Source organism: Heteronotia binoei, unplaced genomic scaffold, assembly GCF_032191835.1.
Source record: "Heteronotia binoei isolate CCM8104 ecotype False Entrance Well unplaced genomic scaffold, APGP_CSIRO_Hbin_v1 ptg000154l, whole genome shotgun sequence".
NCBI lineage: Eukaryota > Metazoa > Chordata > Lepidosauria > Squamata > Gekkonidae > Heteronotia > Heteronotia binoei.
In genome coordinates this window covers 1,083,797-1,100,707 of record NW_026799997.1, presented here as the reverse complement: position 1 = coordinate 1,100,707, position 16,911 = coordinate 1,083,797, and the positions used below count along the sequence as shown (strand labels likewise).

The 16,911-nt window shown below is 43.6% G+C and overlaps 1 protein-coding gene across 5 annotated transcripts in view; it reads left to right on the top strand.

The window, feature by feature from the left end:
* The window catches only part of LOC132590530 (thrombospondin type-1 domain-containing protein 7A-like), a 190,188-nt gene that overhangs the window by 98,196 nt on the left and 75,081 nt on the right, over positions 1-16,911 (top strand). For all 5 annotated transcript variants that reach the window (XM_060263445.1, XM_060263448.1, XM_060263446.1 and 2 more), the window contains 2 exons: positions 9,105-9,299; positions 11,520-11,783. In XM_060263445.1, coding sequence (XP_060119428.1) covers positions 9,105-9,299; positions 11,520-11,783 — 459 coding nt within the window. The remainder of the gene's footprint in view (positions 1-9,104; positions 9,300-11,519; positions 11,784-16,911) is intronic.

Here is a 16,911-nt window from a genome sequence, read left to right as displayed (position 1 = left end):
GTAATGTCTCATGGATTGATGCTTTGTCGTGGCAAGAGGGCTCACACGATTCAATGAGGCTATGGGCTATGCCATGCAGGGCCACCCAAGATGGATAGGCCACAGCTGAGAGCCCAGACTAAATGTGATCCACTGGAGAAGGAAATGGCAAACCACTCCAGTATCCTTGCCAAGAAAACCCCATGAACAGAAACAAAAGGCTAAAAGATACGTCTCTGGAAGATGAGCCACTCAGGTCAGAAGGTGCCCAATATGCTACTTGCTAGGAAAGACAGAAGGCAAAAGAAGAAGGGGATGGCAAAAGATGAGATGACTGGACAGGGTTACTGATGTAACAAACACTAATTTGAGCAGACTTCAGAGGATGGTGGAAGACAGGAGGGCCTGGCATGACTTTGTCCATGGGGTCGCAAAGAGTCGGACTCGACTGTGCGACTGAACAAAAAAAAATGTCTTTAGAGGGCTAATATCCATCTGTTATCAGGATAATGTTTTGTTTGTTTTTTAAACAAAACCTGAAAAAATGGAGATTCGATTGTGTGATCAAAAAATCCGGAGTACAAATATGAATTAAAAATGATGGAAAATCTCTGAATAGATTCTAATTGCTGTTCAAAAGGCATATTTAATTTCTTTTAAGTCTGAGTTTCATCCATAAAGCTGCACACATTCGCAAGAAAGGAAAAAATGGGTAATATAGGAGAACTTGAAAGAAATGGCTTGAAGACCCCCTGTCAGAAATGAAATACATTGCTGCACAGTGCAAGTTTATATTTCCCTTGACACGGCTACTCCACGACGTTTCATGCCTGACTTATAAAAAGTCTTGCTATTTTGATCAAGAACCTATCTGAAGCTGAGACTGGCAATTGTGCTAGGCCTTGTCTTTTGTTTCTGTATTATGTAACCACCCAACAGAGACCCGAGCATAGAAGTCATTTCACTTGAATGAAATGCTATTCTTCCTTATAATAGTTGAAAACTAGTAGACATCAACCCAGCTGTCACATAAAAGGATTTAATATATATTTCTGGAAACCTGTGTAGCAGAATAGAAGAAGAAGAAGAAGATATTGGATTTATATCCGGCCCTCCACTCCGAAGAGTCTCAGAGCGGCTCACAATCTCCTTTAGCTTCCTCCCTCACAACAGACACCCTGTGAGGTGGGTGTGGCTGTAGAGGGCTCTAACAGCAGCTGCCCTTTCAAGGACAACTTCTGCCAGAGCTATGGCTAACCCAAGGCCATGCTAGCAGGTGCAAGTGGAGGAGTGGGGATTCAAACCCAGTTCTCCCAGATAAGAGTCTGCACACTTAACCACTACACCAGACTGGCTCTTGTCACTTTCAAATAACCAATCCTGTACATTCTACCTCGACCCCATATTTTTGATGCCAAGCCACTGCTTCTCTTGTGCAAAGTGGGGTTGGGAAGATGCAATATGCAGTGGTGTAGCTTTGGTGACGAGGAAGTTTTCTTTGGATGCTGGCTTCCTGAATGTGAAACCATTGAATGTGAAACTAGCTGCTTGGAAGCCATCAGCCCAAAGGTGAAATAAAGATCTTCCTCGATACAGAATAGAAAATGGTGATAGTGAGGAACAGTACCTTACCCTGTGGTTAATGCAGAGTGAATGCAATCCTGCAGAATATGAACATGCAGGACTTTAAATTGCCATTTTATTTGACCAAGATAGATCTTCCAGATTCAAGTTTCACCCAGAAAAGAAATGCCAATAGAGGAGTAGCTCTAGAAATGCCATTATAAGAAAACAATTGAAACTGTAAGCAAAAGCTGAAGATGAATTGGAAATTATAATTTGCCCAATCACAATGTAAGCCAACTTATCACTTGCCCAATCACAAATGCTTAAAGCAGTTATATAAACATTGTATTTGAAGAAGTGTGCATGTGCACAAAAGCTTATATGCAAAATTATATTTTGTTGATATTAAAGGTGCCACTGGACTCAAACTTCATTCTGTTGCTTCAGACCAGAAGTGGCCAAACTTGCTTAATGTAAGAGCCACACAGAATTACCATCAGATGTTTCAGAGCCACAAGATCAGATGCTTGAAAGCTGGAAGGAAGGAAGGTAGAGGGAGGGAGAGGTGGAAAGAAAGCAACTTTAACTTTAAATGCATTCTCCAGGCCGCTGGCTGGCTTAGAGAAGGGATTTAAAAAGACAAATGCCTTCTCCAAGCCAGATGATGGGGTGGGGGGGCTTCAAGAGTCACAATATGTGTGAAAGAGCCACAAGTAGCTCCCAAGCTGCAGTTTGGCCACCCCTGCTTCACACCAACATGGCTACCTGAATCTATGAATTCTGTTTGAATTTTTTTTTAAGTGGTACAATTTGGCAGTTTGACCTGAGTGCTCTGAGTAGTTGTTATTAAAGAAAGAAAGACAGAGAGAATTGACCAAAATGGCACTTATTTGCATACATGCAGCAGACTCTGTATTTAACTACTCCCGTAGTAATAATATATCAGCTTATGGCCCCTTACGGTGTAGTTCAAGCTGAGCTATCAGCTCTAAGTATATCAAGGCCTTTTGTCTGCAAAATCTGAAGTGCAGTTTATTTCATACCATACTTCTGGGAGAACCCAAGTGAGGAAACAATACATTCACTAAGCTAAATGCATGTAAAATTTCATGTTTTTGCCAACTAGATCCTTAAGTTTTACGGGACTGTTTCACAGTTATTTGTGTTCAATCCAAAATAATCTTGCTGCTAATGTCTGTAATCAGTTTGATGTGAGTGGGTTAGATTAATTATTAGTCTGGCACTGTGTGATAAGAGACTGATTTCTTGTCCCAGATGTCATTTGTACCATGCAAATAATGTGCAGCGGACTTGGTAGATAGAATATGTAATGGGAAATTCCATCTATTAGGATACGTATAAATGAAGAATTTCAGAGGAGAATTTGAGCTATTATTTAACTAAAATACTACCTCATTTGAAGTATCTGTTACCCTACGGTCCACCAAAATTTCTTTTAGAACCCCTTTCTTACATCAGAGGAGATGACTGAGAGGTGATGTGATCATCATCTTTAGATACTTGAAAGGCTGCCATATAGAGGATGGTGCAGTGTGAGCACCTCTTAATAGCTCCCTAGCCTTCGACCTGTGAGTTGCTAAAGACACTATCAAATGGGGCTCCTGTTTTTCTCATGCAACAAATCAAAGCTTATTCTGCTATGACTTCTCCCAGTTCAAAATGTGAGAGAAATCACGGGAAGACTTGCGTCTTTGTGATTGTCAGAAGAGTCAGCCTGACACAAACATCCAGCAGAGCTTTTTAAAGATTTTCACCTGAGTTCCTGTGTCAGATAAACGTTTGGCCTTTGGCCTTTCTTTTTGTAGACTATCCTTAACACACCTGTTAAAGAAAATAGTGTAAGAACTAGTAATAAAATACAGGTCAAGCAAGTTATCAGGATCAATAAAAATTAAGTCTTTGGTTCTCCCAGTCTGCCTGCCATTTAACTGCTTGCTATATTTCTGCATCTTTCTTCACAAACCAGAGAGTATTTGGCTGATTTGTTTTCAATTCCCTTCCAAATAATTCTCAGCATGGTGTTGGCCTTTTTTTCTGGTTCTCACCACCCTGAACAATTTAGTGTCATCTGCAAACCTGGCCACTTATTTATTACGTTCAACTTATATCCCGCCCTCTCCGCAAGCGGACTTCACTGCTCACTCCCAACTCCAAATCATTTATGAACAAATTAAAGAGCATGGGACCCAGTACTGAGCCCTGCAGCACCCCACTACTTACTGTCCTCCACTGCGAAGACTGCCCATTTATACTCACTCTCTGCTTCCTATTAATCAGCCAGTTTTTGATCTACAAGAGGACCTGTCCTTTTACTCCATGACTCTCGAGCTTTCTAAGGAGCCTTTGATGAGGAACTTCATCAAAAGCTTTCTGGAAGTCAAGGTAAACAACACCTATCGGGTCTCCTTTGTCCACATGTTTGTTCACCCCCTCAAAGAAATGTAACAGGTTAGTGAGGCAAGAGCTTCCCTTACAGAACCCATGCTGAGTCTTCCTCAATAACCCGTGTTCATCAATGTGCCTACTCATTCTGTCCTTGATAATGGTTTCTACCAACTTTCCCAGTATTGAAGTCAGACTGACTGGCCTGTAATTTCCCGGATCTCCTCTGGAACCCTTTTTAAAGATGGGGGTGACATATGCTACCTTCCAGTCCTCAGGAACGGAGGCAGATATCAATGAAAGATTACATATTTTTGTCAGAAGATCCACAAGTTCAACTTTGAGTTCTTTCAGAAGTCTTGGATGTATGCCATCCGGACCTGGTGACTTATTAGTTTTTTATTCGTCTATCAGTTGTAGGACCTCCTCTCTTGTCACCTCATTCTGACTCAGGTCTTTCAACACCCCTTCCAAAATTAGTGGTTCTGGAGTGGGCAAACACTTCTCATCTTCCACAGTGAAGACGGAGGCAAAAAATTCATTCAGCTTCTCAGCCATTTCCCTATCCTCCTTCAGTAATCCTTTTACCCCTTGGTCATCCAAGGGCCCCACTGCCTCCCTGGCTGGTTTCTTGCTTTTAATATATTTGAAGAAATTTTTATTGTTGGTCTTTATGTTTTTTGCAATATGCTCCTCATAGTCCCTTTTTGCCTGCCTGATCACAGTCTTGCATTTGATTTGCCACAGCCTGTGTTCCCTTTTCTTAATCTCACTTGGACTAGCTTTCCACCGCTTAAAGGAGTCCTTCTTACCTTTTACAGCTTCCATTATTTTGTTTGTTAACCATGCAGGCCTTTTCTTATACCTGTTTGTGCCTTTCCTAACTTGTGGTATATATTTTATCTGAGCTTCTAGGATTGTAGTTTTAAATAGCCTCCAAGCTTCCCCAAGGGTTTGGACTGTATTTACCTTTCCTTTCAATTTCCTCTTCACATGCCTCCTCATCTCAGATAATTTACCCCTTTTAAAGTTAAATGTGGTCGTGCTGGTCTTTTGGGGCAACTCTCTATTTATACAAACGGTGAAATCAATAATGTTATGGTCACTGCTCCTAAGCGGTGCGATCACTTTTACATCTCTCACCAAGTCTTGGGCATTACTTAGGACCAAATCCAGGATCACCCCACCCCTGGTAGGTTCTGAGACCATCTGCTCCATAGCACAGTCATTGAGAGCATCAAGAAACTCAATCTCTTTCTCTGGACCAGAACACATATTGACCCAATCAATCTGCGGGTAGTTAAAATCACCTATTACGACACAGTTTTTACATTTAGCCGCTATCTTTAATCCTTCCATCATATTATAATCGTCCTCTATCTTTTGATTTGCTGGGCGATAACAAACTCCCATATTTAAATTTCCTTTTGCACCCTCTGTTTCAACCCAAAGCATTTCTAGAAGGGAATCTAATTCTCTGACCTCAGTCTTACTGGACCGTATACCCTCTCTGACATACAGAGCCATCCCACCTCCAACCCTTCCCTCCCTATCTTTCCAATATAACTTATATCCAGGAATCACTGGGCGTTTTCGCACTGACCTTACTCGGGAGCGACGTCCCTCTTCACCGCGCAGCGTCTGCGCGGATTTCGCACTAATTGCTCCGCAGAACCCGGAAGAGCCTCAAAGTCCCGCGGCTTTTGCGTCGCAAATGTAAACTGGTTTTTGGCCAGTTTACATTTGCGATGCAAAAGCCGTGGGACTTTGCGGCTCTTCTGGGTTCTGTGGAGCAATTAGTGCAAAATCCGCGCAGACGCTGCGCGGTGAAGAGGGACGTCGCTCCCGAGTAAGGTCAGTGCAAAAATGCTCACTGTGTCCCACTGATTCTCCTCATTCCACCAAGTTTCTGAAATTCCCACAATGTCTATGTTTTGTCCCAACACTAAACATCCCAACTCACCAATTTTACTTCAAACACTTCTAGCATTTGCATACAAACATTTATAATTTCCCAGGCAAGCTAGGCCCGCAACCTTTCTCCTGCCGCCTCGAGACTTTGGCAGACAGTCCATACTGTTTGTCACCATCTCAGTGGACAACTCTGATCCATTACCCGGTAGAAAAGTAACAGCTAACCCTTCATCTCTTTGAGATGAGTCCTCCCGAACCAGAGACTTTTAATCTCCTGTCAGCTTTCCCCCAAGATTTAGTTTAAAAACTGCTCTGCCACCTTTTTGATTTTAAGCGCCAGCAGCCTGGTTCCATCTAGGGACAAGTGGAGACCGTCTCTTTTGTACAGCTCCCGCTTGTTCCAGAAAGCATCCCAGTGCCTAACAAACTTAAACCCTTCCTCCCTACACCATCGTCTCAGCCACACATTGAGACTTCTAATTTGTGCCTGTCTCTCCTGCCCTGCACGTGGAACAGGTAGCACTTCTGAGAAGGCTACCTTGGAGGTCCTGACCTTAAGTCTCCTGCCTAGCAGCCTAAATTTTTCCTCCAGGACCTCACGACTGCATTTCCCCACATCATTGGTGCCAACATGCACCACGACCACCAGCTCCTCCCCAGCACTGTCTGTCAGCCTATCTACTACACGCATAATGTCCGCTACCTTTGCACCAGGCAGGCAAGTCACCATACGGTCAGTATGCTTTTTTGCCACCCAGCTGTCTACTTGCCTAAAGATCGAATCACCAACTACCAAGACCCCCCCCCCTCTCCCTGCCTAGGAATGGTTCCTTGGTGCAAAAGGATACCCACTCACCAACTGAAGAAGAGGTCCCTTCTGAGGGCACATTCCTCTTACCCCCAGCACGGTGCCCTGTTCCCTCTTGACTCTAATGCTCCCTGGCAGCAACGGGGCTGCCACATTCAGAGCAGGGTTCATCTAAGATGTCCCCGAGAGTCTTCTCCGAGTATGCATGTATATGTGTGTGTGTGTGTATGTATATACACACACATATATTGGCCACTGTGTGACACAGAGAGTTGGATTGGATGGGCCATTGGCCTGATCCAACATGGCTTCTCTTATGTTCTTATCTTTGCTAAGACTTCTTCTTGGCCTGTACTTGGAGTTATTTTCTTAGGGGCAGCACGACAACAGAAGGGTATTTTGTATTCTATTGCGGACCTAGGAATTCCTGATGGCCCTGTTCATACTGGACCATTTCAGATTGTGCCTTGGAGGTATAACTGTGTTTCACCTATAAATGTACAAAGAGCAAAGACTGCACATGACCACTTCCCACAATTCATGTTTATTCATAAAGTGTCCTCTGTGTAACATTAAAGCCCTTGCACATTTTTAGGTCCTATGTTTAATGTATTGCTTCCTTTGTTATGCTACTATATCAACATGTTTACAGTTGTCATTTTACCATTTAGAAGTATCACCTTTCTTATTATCACATATATGAAAAGAAGTCTGTACCACTGCAGAGTAAAAAATTAATCTCCAGTCAATTAACTGGATTTGGTGAAAGTGAAATGCTGCTTGCTGCTCTGAGACCTGCAAGAGTCAAGCATAGGATTTTGGGTTCTGGGTTAGAACTTATTGCCATATTTTCAATGGATCAGAATCTTAATGTTTTCTAAGGGGATGCTCAGTTGATGGGTATCAGGAAATGATAAAGTTTTCAAAGCCTTTCGTTCTCCTTTTCCTGCCCTATGTCCACTTAGGAGCATATCCTACTGAAGCCATAGAAATTTACTTCTGAGTATGAATTGTGTTTTGCTGTGTAAGTACGAAGCAAATAGGCTTGTGAACTTTCAGGTGGCACTTTGAGATTTCCCACTATTACAATAGCTCTCCAGATGACCAAGATCAGTTCCCCTGGAGAAAGTGGCTGCTTTGGAAGGTAGATTCTATGGCATTATACCCTGCAAAGGCCCCTCCCCATCTCCAAATCCACCCTCCCTAGGATCCACCCCCAAAATCTCCAGGTATTTCTCAACAAAGAGCTGGCAACCCTAGAAGTGAAAGTTGATTGCAGCGTAGGGTTGATCGTTCTACATGGCATTTTCTTTAAGAAATGGTCTAATTTAGAAACTTATAAACACATAAGATTGGTTGGCCAGAGACAATGAGCTATAGGTATTTGGAGGAAATGGACCATTTTAATTAAAAGCTTAACCAGTAGCTGAATACATATATAACTTTAAAAAAAATACACAAACTGAAGGACCATAAAGAATCATGGCCGGGGGAAAAACTTCTGCGAAGTTCTCCTGCTCATCTTTCCATTCAGGATGCTAATAACCCTGTGAAACATTTGTAGCCCCGTTTCCCTGCCTCTTGTGTGTCCCCCCCCCATCAACTGATTATCAGCATTGTGATTATAAGCATTGCAAGAACAGTGAGCATGCTCAATTTTCATTGGGTCTTTGGGGGTGTGAGGGTTTTTAAAAAAATTTTTTTGCAAACAAATATTTTGATGTATATCTAAGGATATTCCAAGTGTACAGAAACCTCACCTTGTCTACAGATGGGTTCCTTGGGCAGATGGGTTCTTTTGTGACTGATCATTAACCATGAAGTTGGCTGGTACAGGAAATTATTCTTTGGCTTACATTCAACTCCTTTTATGATGTTATGATTTGAGAGAAGAACCTTTGTGTTGGTGTGTGGGGATTTAATGACATTTTCAGTTGAAATAATGTTTCCAAATATATGTTCCTTTCTATTTTCATATGGAATAAATATAATTCTCATAAGAAAGTTTATTTGCTTTTCAGATTTTTAAAAATGTTCACAAATGTAATTATAGTGTATTTAGAATTAGGAAATAGATTTTTTTGGTCTATTGGTATTGCAGTAAATCCATTATTCCAGTGTGTTAGTAACACTGAGGATAAATTATTCAGTAAAATAGGGTATTATAGAAGATGGCATTATTTGTTCATTCACTTAATGGCGTGCATTGTATTTTTTTGCTTCATTGTTAGTGTCAATTCCTATTCTGAATTACCTGAGACATAGTATTTTCTTCTTTGTAAAATATCAACACAGATACATAGTGCTAAGGCAACAATAGTATTCATGAAGATATTGCTGACATACTAAGTGACCTTGTGGGTGACCTTGGTTAGCTTGGTTATATTATCTAACAAAAGACTTACTAACTAGTCATATTATCTTCTGTTTTCAGCAATAACATGTCGCAAACAAGATGGTGGACAGGCTGATGTCAGTGAGTGCCTTAAGTATGCAGGCTCATTACCACCTTTAACACAACTCTGCCAAATCCCTTGCCAAGATGACTGTCAGTTCACAAGCTGGTCAAAGTTCTCCTCTTGCAATGGAGATTGTGGAGCAGTTCGGACAAGAAAACGGTCTCCAATTGGTAAGAATACTGACAGACATTGTTAAATTAGCTTTGTTTATGTTTCAGAAAAACCCAGTTATTATTATGTGTATTGTTAATTGTGTTAATTTTGCTAATAGTATTGGTTGGAATTCCAAAAGGATTAAAATGCAGATGCCATATAAAATAACCCTTTTCAGGCCAAAATAGAGATAGCTGATTTCTGGGTGGTGTTTTTATGACAATGTATTCCTCAGGTCAGTATCTGAATGCCCTAGAAGAAATTGAATTCTCCCATTACCATTTATTATTGATAGTGCTTTAGTTCTCACAGACCCTAGAAAGAATTGATGCTCTACCTGTCATGTCATGTGTAAGGTAGTTTTTGCTGTTGAATAGGCCAATTTTGGGTCATGGATACAGTGACAGTCTTATATTTAGACACATACTTACACATAATCCTGATGATGAACTGATGAATAAATTCCACCTAAGAAAGTTCTGTACAATCTTGTTATCAAAGCTAATGAAATAGGATTTTTCATGCTTAACAAGGAACTCTGGGTAACTCAAAAAGTTGTACCTTTAACTTTTTGGGGTAAATAATTATTGATGAGTGATGGCCTGGGAGAACTTCTCAGTTTAATCAAAATAGCGAATTATGCTATAATAGACTGTTTCCATTTTATGTTGGTAAACATTTTAATGATTGTGAGCCTTTTTGAGACACATCTTTTAACGTCTCATAAAAACTGTATATTTCTAAGCAAAGGGGAAGCAGTGTGGCATCAATTTATGCTGCCATTTAAACAGCAATGAGGTAGAGACTGATTTCAGATTCAGATTGAGGCAGTAAAAGTTTCAGATAACGATGCATATTAAAGAGTGCTTTTTGCCATGTCTCCTTAAAGCTATTAAAATGATGGAAATCAATACTAACAGATCAAGAACAACAAACTATGATGACACTTCTGTGTTAGGCTACTAATATGTAAGTTCTATTGATTTATGTGAGACTTGCGCACAGGCAAAATTGTATCTAAAAAGGAAATAAAAACAGTTAAGTAGTTGAGGAAACACAGATAAACGTCTTCAAAGAAACAAGAAATAACTTTGTGCACACAGAAACAAATAAACAAAATGGAAGAGTTTAGTACAAAACCAGAAAAAGTAATATACAATCCTTGTATATTAACCCCACTCCTGAAAGCTGACTCTGAAGCACATTTTCCTTATAGGTAATATGTCTTGCAGTTTTATATTTCCACCTTTCATTTCAAAAAAAGCAGTATGTATTTAGCTCCTTGCCTCACAAAGATATAAGGAAAAAAGCATATCTCAATGGGGTGGAGTATAGACTTTTTTTTTAAATGAAAGCTAAGAATTCAGAGAACCTGCTAAGACTGTTGTTCTAACACTCTAGCAATATATTGATATGTTAGTGCCTTTTAAAAAGTTTTTTTTTTGCAGTGATGACAGCACCCTCTCTTTAAAATCTAGGTTTGCCATTCCCCAATTGGGGGCAGGGAATCCCCCTCCCCTGGCAACATCATGTGTCATTCCTATGTCACCTGGAAGTGAAATGGGCACAATGAGGGTGATGTTCTGGTTTGGGGGCAATTTTAACATAGAGTTTTGCCTCTCAACCAGAATGTCATTCCTGACATGCCTACATCACTTCTGGGTGACATAGGCATGGCACATGACATCACTTCCGGGTGATGTCAGCACCTCAGGGGTGATTCTTCGGCTCCTGAAACATTCCCCCCACCTTCCATCAGTGTCTCAAATGGACCTGACAACCCTATTGAAATCTTTGTTATCAAAAGCTTGTGTAGAAGAAAAACTGACTCCACAACTGAGGAAATGCAGAGGGAGGGCAGATGTCTGGAAGAATTGTGCCTGAACTTATTCAAATGCTTGTGAATTGTCTCTCAAGAAAATCAGGAGTAAGTCAAACATGTGGAAGAGCCTTTAGTCTTGCATCATTACAACAATAGCAAAACCAGGGGGAAGGTTTGGGCTACACCATTAAGTTTTAGTACTTTGTTTGAAATATCATCTGCAAAAGCTTGGCACTTTTAGGTAGGTTGGTAGCATTTATCATATAGGTTCAAAGGCCATTACAATTTGGACACACAAAAGGGGAGTTATGTTAGCAAATTCTTAATATGTTTTAGGTGACTATTCATCTAGAATTATCTAGTCTCAGTGCCAGAAAAAACAGGATGCATTCTTTGAACCTTTATTCTCTTCTAGGAAAAAGCAAGAAGAGGGAAAAGTGCAAAAATCCCCAGCTGTATCCACTGATTGAAACCCAGTTCTGCCCATGTGACAAGTATAATGCCCAGCCTGTGGGGAACTGGTCAGACTGTATTTTACCAGAGGGCAAAGTGGATGTATTACTGGGAATGAAAGTACAAGGAGACATCAAGGAGTGTGGACAAGGCTACCGTTACCAAGCCATGGCTTGCTATGATCAAAATGGCAGACTTGTTGAAACTTCTCGATGCAACAGCCACGGTATTTAAAAATATGTTCTTTTGTTTGGCTTAGACTTCTGGCTAATATTGGAAGAATTTGGGGGAAAGTACTGCTGAGATCTTTACTTTGCAAAGTGTGATTCTGCTTCGTGAAAGTACTCAAAACCAAGGCAGTGTTGTGTTTCTAGGCTGCTTTACAGGTATGCTGGTCTGTTAACTCATACATTTATACTTAACCCCCGCCCTCTCTTATAATCAAAAGAACTAATATGTAGCAGTTTATAAGTGCCGCCAAATATAGATCTTTTTGAAACTCGCTGTATTTTAGAGAATTGAATGAGGTTCACTTTGACATTGCAATTTTTGAGGTGTGTCTTATGATCAAAGTCAGTATGGCGGCGGCGGTAGAAGCCTAGGTGCTAGGGCTGCCGCCCATTAATAGCTATAGCTGCTATAAACAACAACCAACAAAATCGAAATCAACGAGTGAATGAACATCAAACATCAGATACTAACTACCATCCAGAATTTAACTCACGTCAACGACTCCTGGACCCTGCAGAGAGATTGGGAACACTACTGCCGGCTGGGCCGATGCTGAAGTGGAGGCGGGGCGCGGCCCTGGGCTGGCGTGCGAGAGAGTCCGGGTGGCGCCGGGGAAGGGAGTGTGGAGCCGTGTGGTGTGGTGGAGCGGCGAGAGTGCATGTGACGAGTGTGCTGTGCAGTGGGGACCGGAGGCTGCCGAACCATGGGTGCGGTGAGCGGTTGGAGTAGGGAGTTGGTCCCGGGACGTTGGTCTCAAAGGGCACCTCCAAATTTCATCTCTCCCCCTCATCCTTCCACCTGGTGGTTGCTGGTTGGGCGTGGCTGAGCTGGCAGCTCCCAACTCCCTGACTGGGAGGCCTGTGCGGGCCTCGAGTGACACGGGGAGGCCCAGAGTGTGCAACGGGGCTGTGATTTCCAGGCTGAGGCTACAGGGGCTAATTGAACAGCTGGGAGGACACAGGGGAGGTCTCATCCCCCCCCCCCCGGGTCGCCTAAGCTGTGAGTACTATCAGGCCCTCGAGGAAGTTACGCTCATATGAACTGCACCGCACCTTACGAACTGCACTGCACTTTGAGAACTGCACTGCACTTTGAGAGCGCTGTCTGAGAAAAACTGGGAATATCTATAAGCACTGCACTTTAAAACAACATCTTAAGATCGATATGTGTTATCTACCTCCTTAACTCAATATCCTAGTCTTCCACTCCACTGAACTAAAGACTCTGCTGATCACTAATTGGATTATATCATTAATTAATTGATTAGATTTTAACTGATTGATTAGTAATTGGATTTGCTACTATATATTTATATATTGGAATAGATATATTTATATATTTATATTTTTAGCAGATTAATTGGGGAATTATAAGGGGGATTATTTATTAATGTGCTAGAAATGGAAACTAATAAATTAACTTGACTAATCAATTCGAGGGAGTAGTAGGGTGGGTTTTTTAAATTAATTAATTTGACTTAATATATAGTGAGTCAGACAATAAGGGGGTTGAAGCGGATGGTGAGGCAGGAACTCAAGCTGCAGACTGAGAAACTGGATGGGAGGGGGGAGACTGTCCGGGATTAGTAAAATCATACCGGGCATAGGTGTGGATGCTCAGCCAGGGGATTCCAGTGCTCCTGGGGAGGGGAAGGTATGATGGTGGGAATAGACAGAAGTGTAATGAAAGGAGGCGGAGACAAAACAGTGCTCAGCCCCCTTCCAGTCTACTTCCCATCCCAATGGTGACAGGTAGCGGGGCCAAGAGGAAGTGCCCATCTCCGTCATTGGTGTTATGCAACTCCAGGTCCGTGAATAATAGGACTTCAACCCTTAGGGAGTTCCTGTTTCGGCAGGACGTGGACCTGGCTTGCGTGACTGAGACCTGGGTGCGAGATGGAGAGACGGTGGCTCTCTCCCAGATGACCCCTCCAGGTTACTCGGTCTTTCATCAATCACGGACTAGCGGGCGGGGGGGGGAGGGGTGGCGTTATTCATACGGGAGGGTTACTCCTTCCGGGCTCTCCCAGCCCCAACGATCAAGGGTATTGAATGTGCTGGTCTAGCGTGGGTTGTCAGAGAGGGGTTGGCGATCTGGCTGGTGTACCGTTTGCTTAACGCACCAGCCAGCGCCTTATCATCCCTGATGGAGGCAGTGGCGGGCTGGGCATTGGAGTACCCAGGGCTTATGGTCCTGGGTGATTTCAACGTCCATGCTGATGACACGGCCTCCAATCAGGCGATGGGTCTGGTGTCATCCATGGCGACTCTAGGACTCTCTCAATTTGTTACGACACCCACGCATCAGGCTGGACACACGTTAGACCTGATCTTTGCGTATGGGATTTTGGTGAACGATATCGCGGTAGAAACGGTAGCATGGTCAGATCACCTAGCCCTCAAGGCCCGTATGGAGATACCGCCTCAACCCTGTATGGGCGGAGAGCCTATTTTGACTCGCCCGCGGAGCCTAATGGACCCGGAACGGTTCCAAATGGCCCTGCGAGATCCCTGGCCGCCTGGCGATTCCCTTGATGACCTGGTGGAGGCCTGGCAAAACCGGCTATCCAGGGCAATCAACGAGATCGCACCTTGACGTCCTCTGCGCCCCAGTGTGAGGCTGGCTCCATGGTACACCTTGGAGTTACGCCAGCTGAAACAAGGGCTCAGACGACTAGAGAGGCAGTGGTGACATACTCGTGACAAAGCGACGAGAACATCCTACAGAACGTTTATGAGGTCTTATGAGATGGCAGTCAAGGCTGCGAAGAAAGCTTTGTGGCCAGGATTGTTTCTGCAAATTCGTGTCCAGCACAATTGTTTAGAATAATTGGAAATCTTACTGCACTGCCTCAAGGTAGACCAAATGTGAGAGAATTAGAGATAGGCTGTGAGGCTTTTGCCAAATATTTTGCAGATAAAATCACGTCGCTCCGCCAGGACCTGCCTATCACATTGGATATAGTACAGGAACTTGAGGCTCCGTGCCTGTCTTCCGATTTCGTTCTGGATCACTTCAACCCACTCAGCCTGTAGGAAGTTGATGGAATCCTCTCTTCCGCACGACCAACAACTTGTGATTTGGACCCTTGCCCCTCTTGGCTGATTAAACCTTGCCAAAAGGAGCTTAGATGTCCTTTACGGGTCATCATAAATAGATCCCTCTCTGAGGGGCGCTTTCCAATACCCTTGAAAGAGGCTATGGTCCACCCCCTCCTGAAAAAAAGCACAGCAGACCCAGCCGAATTGGCAAATTATCGACCGGTCTCTAATTTACTGTTTCTTGGTAAAATTATTGAGAGGGCAGTGGCGTTGCAGTTGCAGGGTTTTCTGGATGATGCTTCCATCCTAGACCCTTGCCAGTCTGGCTTTCGCCCAGGTCATGGGACGGAGACAGTGCTGGTCGCCTTAGTAGATGACCTCCAGCGGCATCTGAATCAAGGCGGTGTGGCGGTGCTGATGTTATTAGATCTGTCTGCCGCATTCGATATGGTCGACCATCAGCTACTGACCTGCCGCCTCACCGACATAGGGGTTAGGGGGCTAGCCCTACAATGGCTTTCCTCCTTCCTCAAAGGACGGGGACAAAGGGTGGCAATTGGGGGTGAGCTGTCCCAGAGGCACACACTAGATTGTGGGGTGCCGCAGGGAGCAGTTCTCTCCCCGATGCTATTTAACATCTATATGTGCCCCCTTGCCCAGATTGCCTGGAGGTATGGGCTCAGGTGTCATCAATATGCAGATGACACCCAGCTCTATCTGCTAATGGATGGCCGGCCTGACTGCGTTCCAGGGAATCTGGACCTGGCATTGCAGGCCGTGGCAACCTGGCTTAGGCTGAGTGGGCTGAAGCTGAACCCGATGAAGACAGAGGTCCTTTGCGTGGGCTGCGGTGCCCTAGGGAGAGAAATACCTCTCCCGGTTTTTGACGGTGTGCCACTGAAAGCGGCGCACCGGGTCAAGAGCTTGGGAGTTCTACCGGAGCCTTCATTATCAATGGAGGCCCAGATAGCAGCCACTGCCAAGTCGGCATTTTTTCACCTGAAGCGGGCAAGGCAGTTGGCTCCCTTCCTGGAGCACCAGGACCTAGCAACAGTGATCCATGCAACGGTCACTTCAAGATTGGATTACTGTAATGCCCTCTACATGGGGCTGCCTCTGTGCCGAAACCCGGAGGTTGCAGCTGGTGCAGAACATGGCGGCTAGGCTGTTATTGGGGCTCCCGAAATGGGAGCACATACAGTCGGGGCTACGCAGACTGCACTGGCTGCCAGTTATTTACCGGGTTCGTTACAAAGTGCTGGTTATTACCTTTAAAGCCCTATATGGCCGAGGACCTGCCTACTTGAGGGACCGTCTTTCCCCATACGAACCCCAGAGAGCACTGAGGTCAGCAGGGAAGAACCAGCTGTCTATCCCTGGACCAAAGGAGGCAAAACTACAAAACACTCGCACACGGGCCTTCTCTATCGCAGCTCCACACCTATGGAACCAGCTCCCGGAAGAAGTGCGAGCCCTGCGGAGCCTTAACCAGTTCCGCAAGGCCTGCAAGACCACCTTTTTCAGGATGGCCTTTGCCGGCTGAGCGACTGATGTTAGGTGACTTCTATCACCATTATTTTTAAGAACAGAATTACCACCTAAAATCTATTTGCAATTGTATTTGTTTTAAACTGGAATGTTTTTAAGACTAATGTGATTTTAAACCTTTGTATAATTATATGAATATGTTGTTAGCCGCCCTGAGCCCGCTTCGGCGGGGAGGGTGGGATATAAATAAAATTTTATTATTATTATTATTATTATTATGACTGGAGTAACTGATGGCAGTGGAAAAAGCAATCTGATTTCTTCTGCAGATGTCCTCAGCTGGTAGAGAAGTACTGGTGATTGGGGGAGGGAAGGGAGCTGCAAAAAGCACTTGAAAAGTGTGAAATTGAAAAAAAGTGTGGGAAAGGAAGAGAAATTGCTACATGGGCAAGATGTTTGTGAAATAGGTGGGGCCTGAAGAAGAAAAGGGACCTCAGACGAAGGCAAGGAACTCATAACAATTTACAGCACTTCTCAGATGACTGGTACCTTTACAGCTCATGAAAATCTTGAAGTTTCATTATTGCTGACATT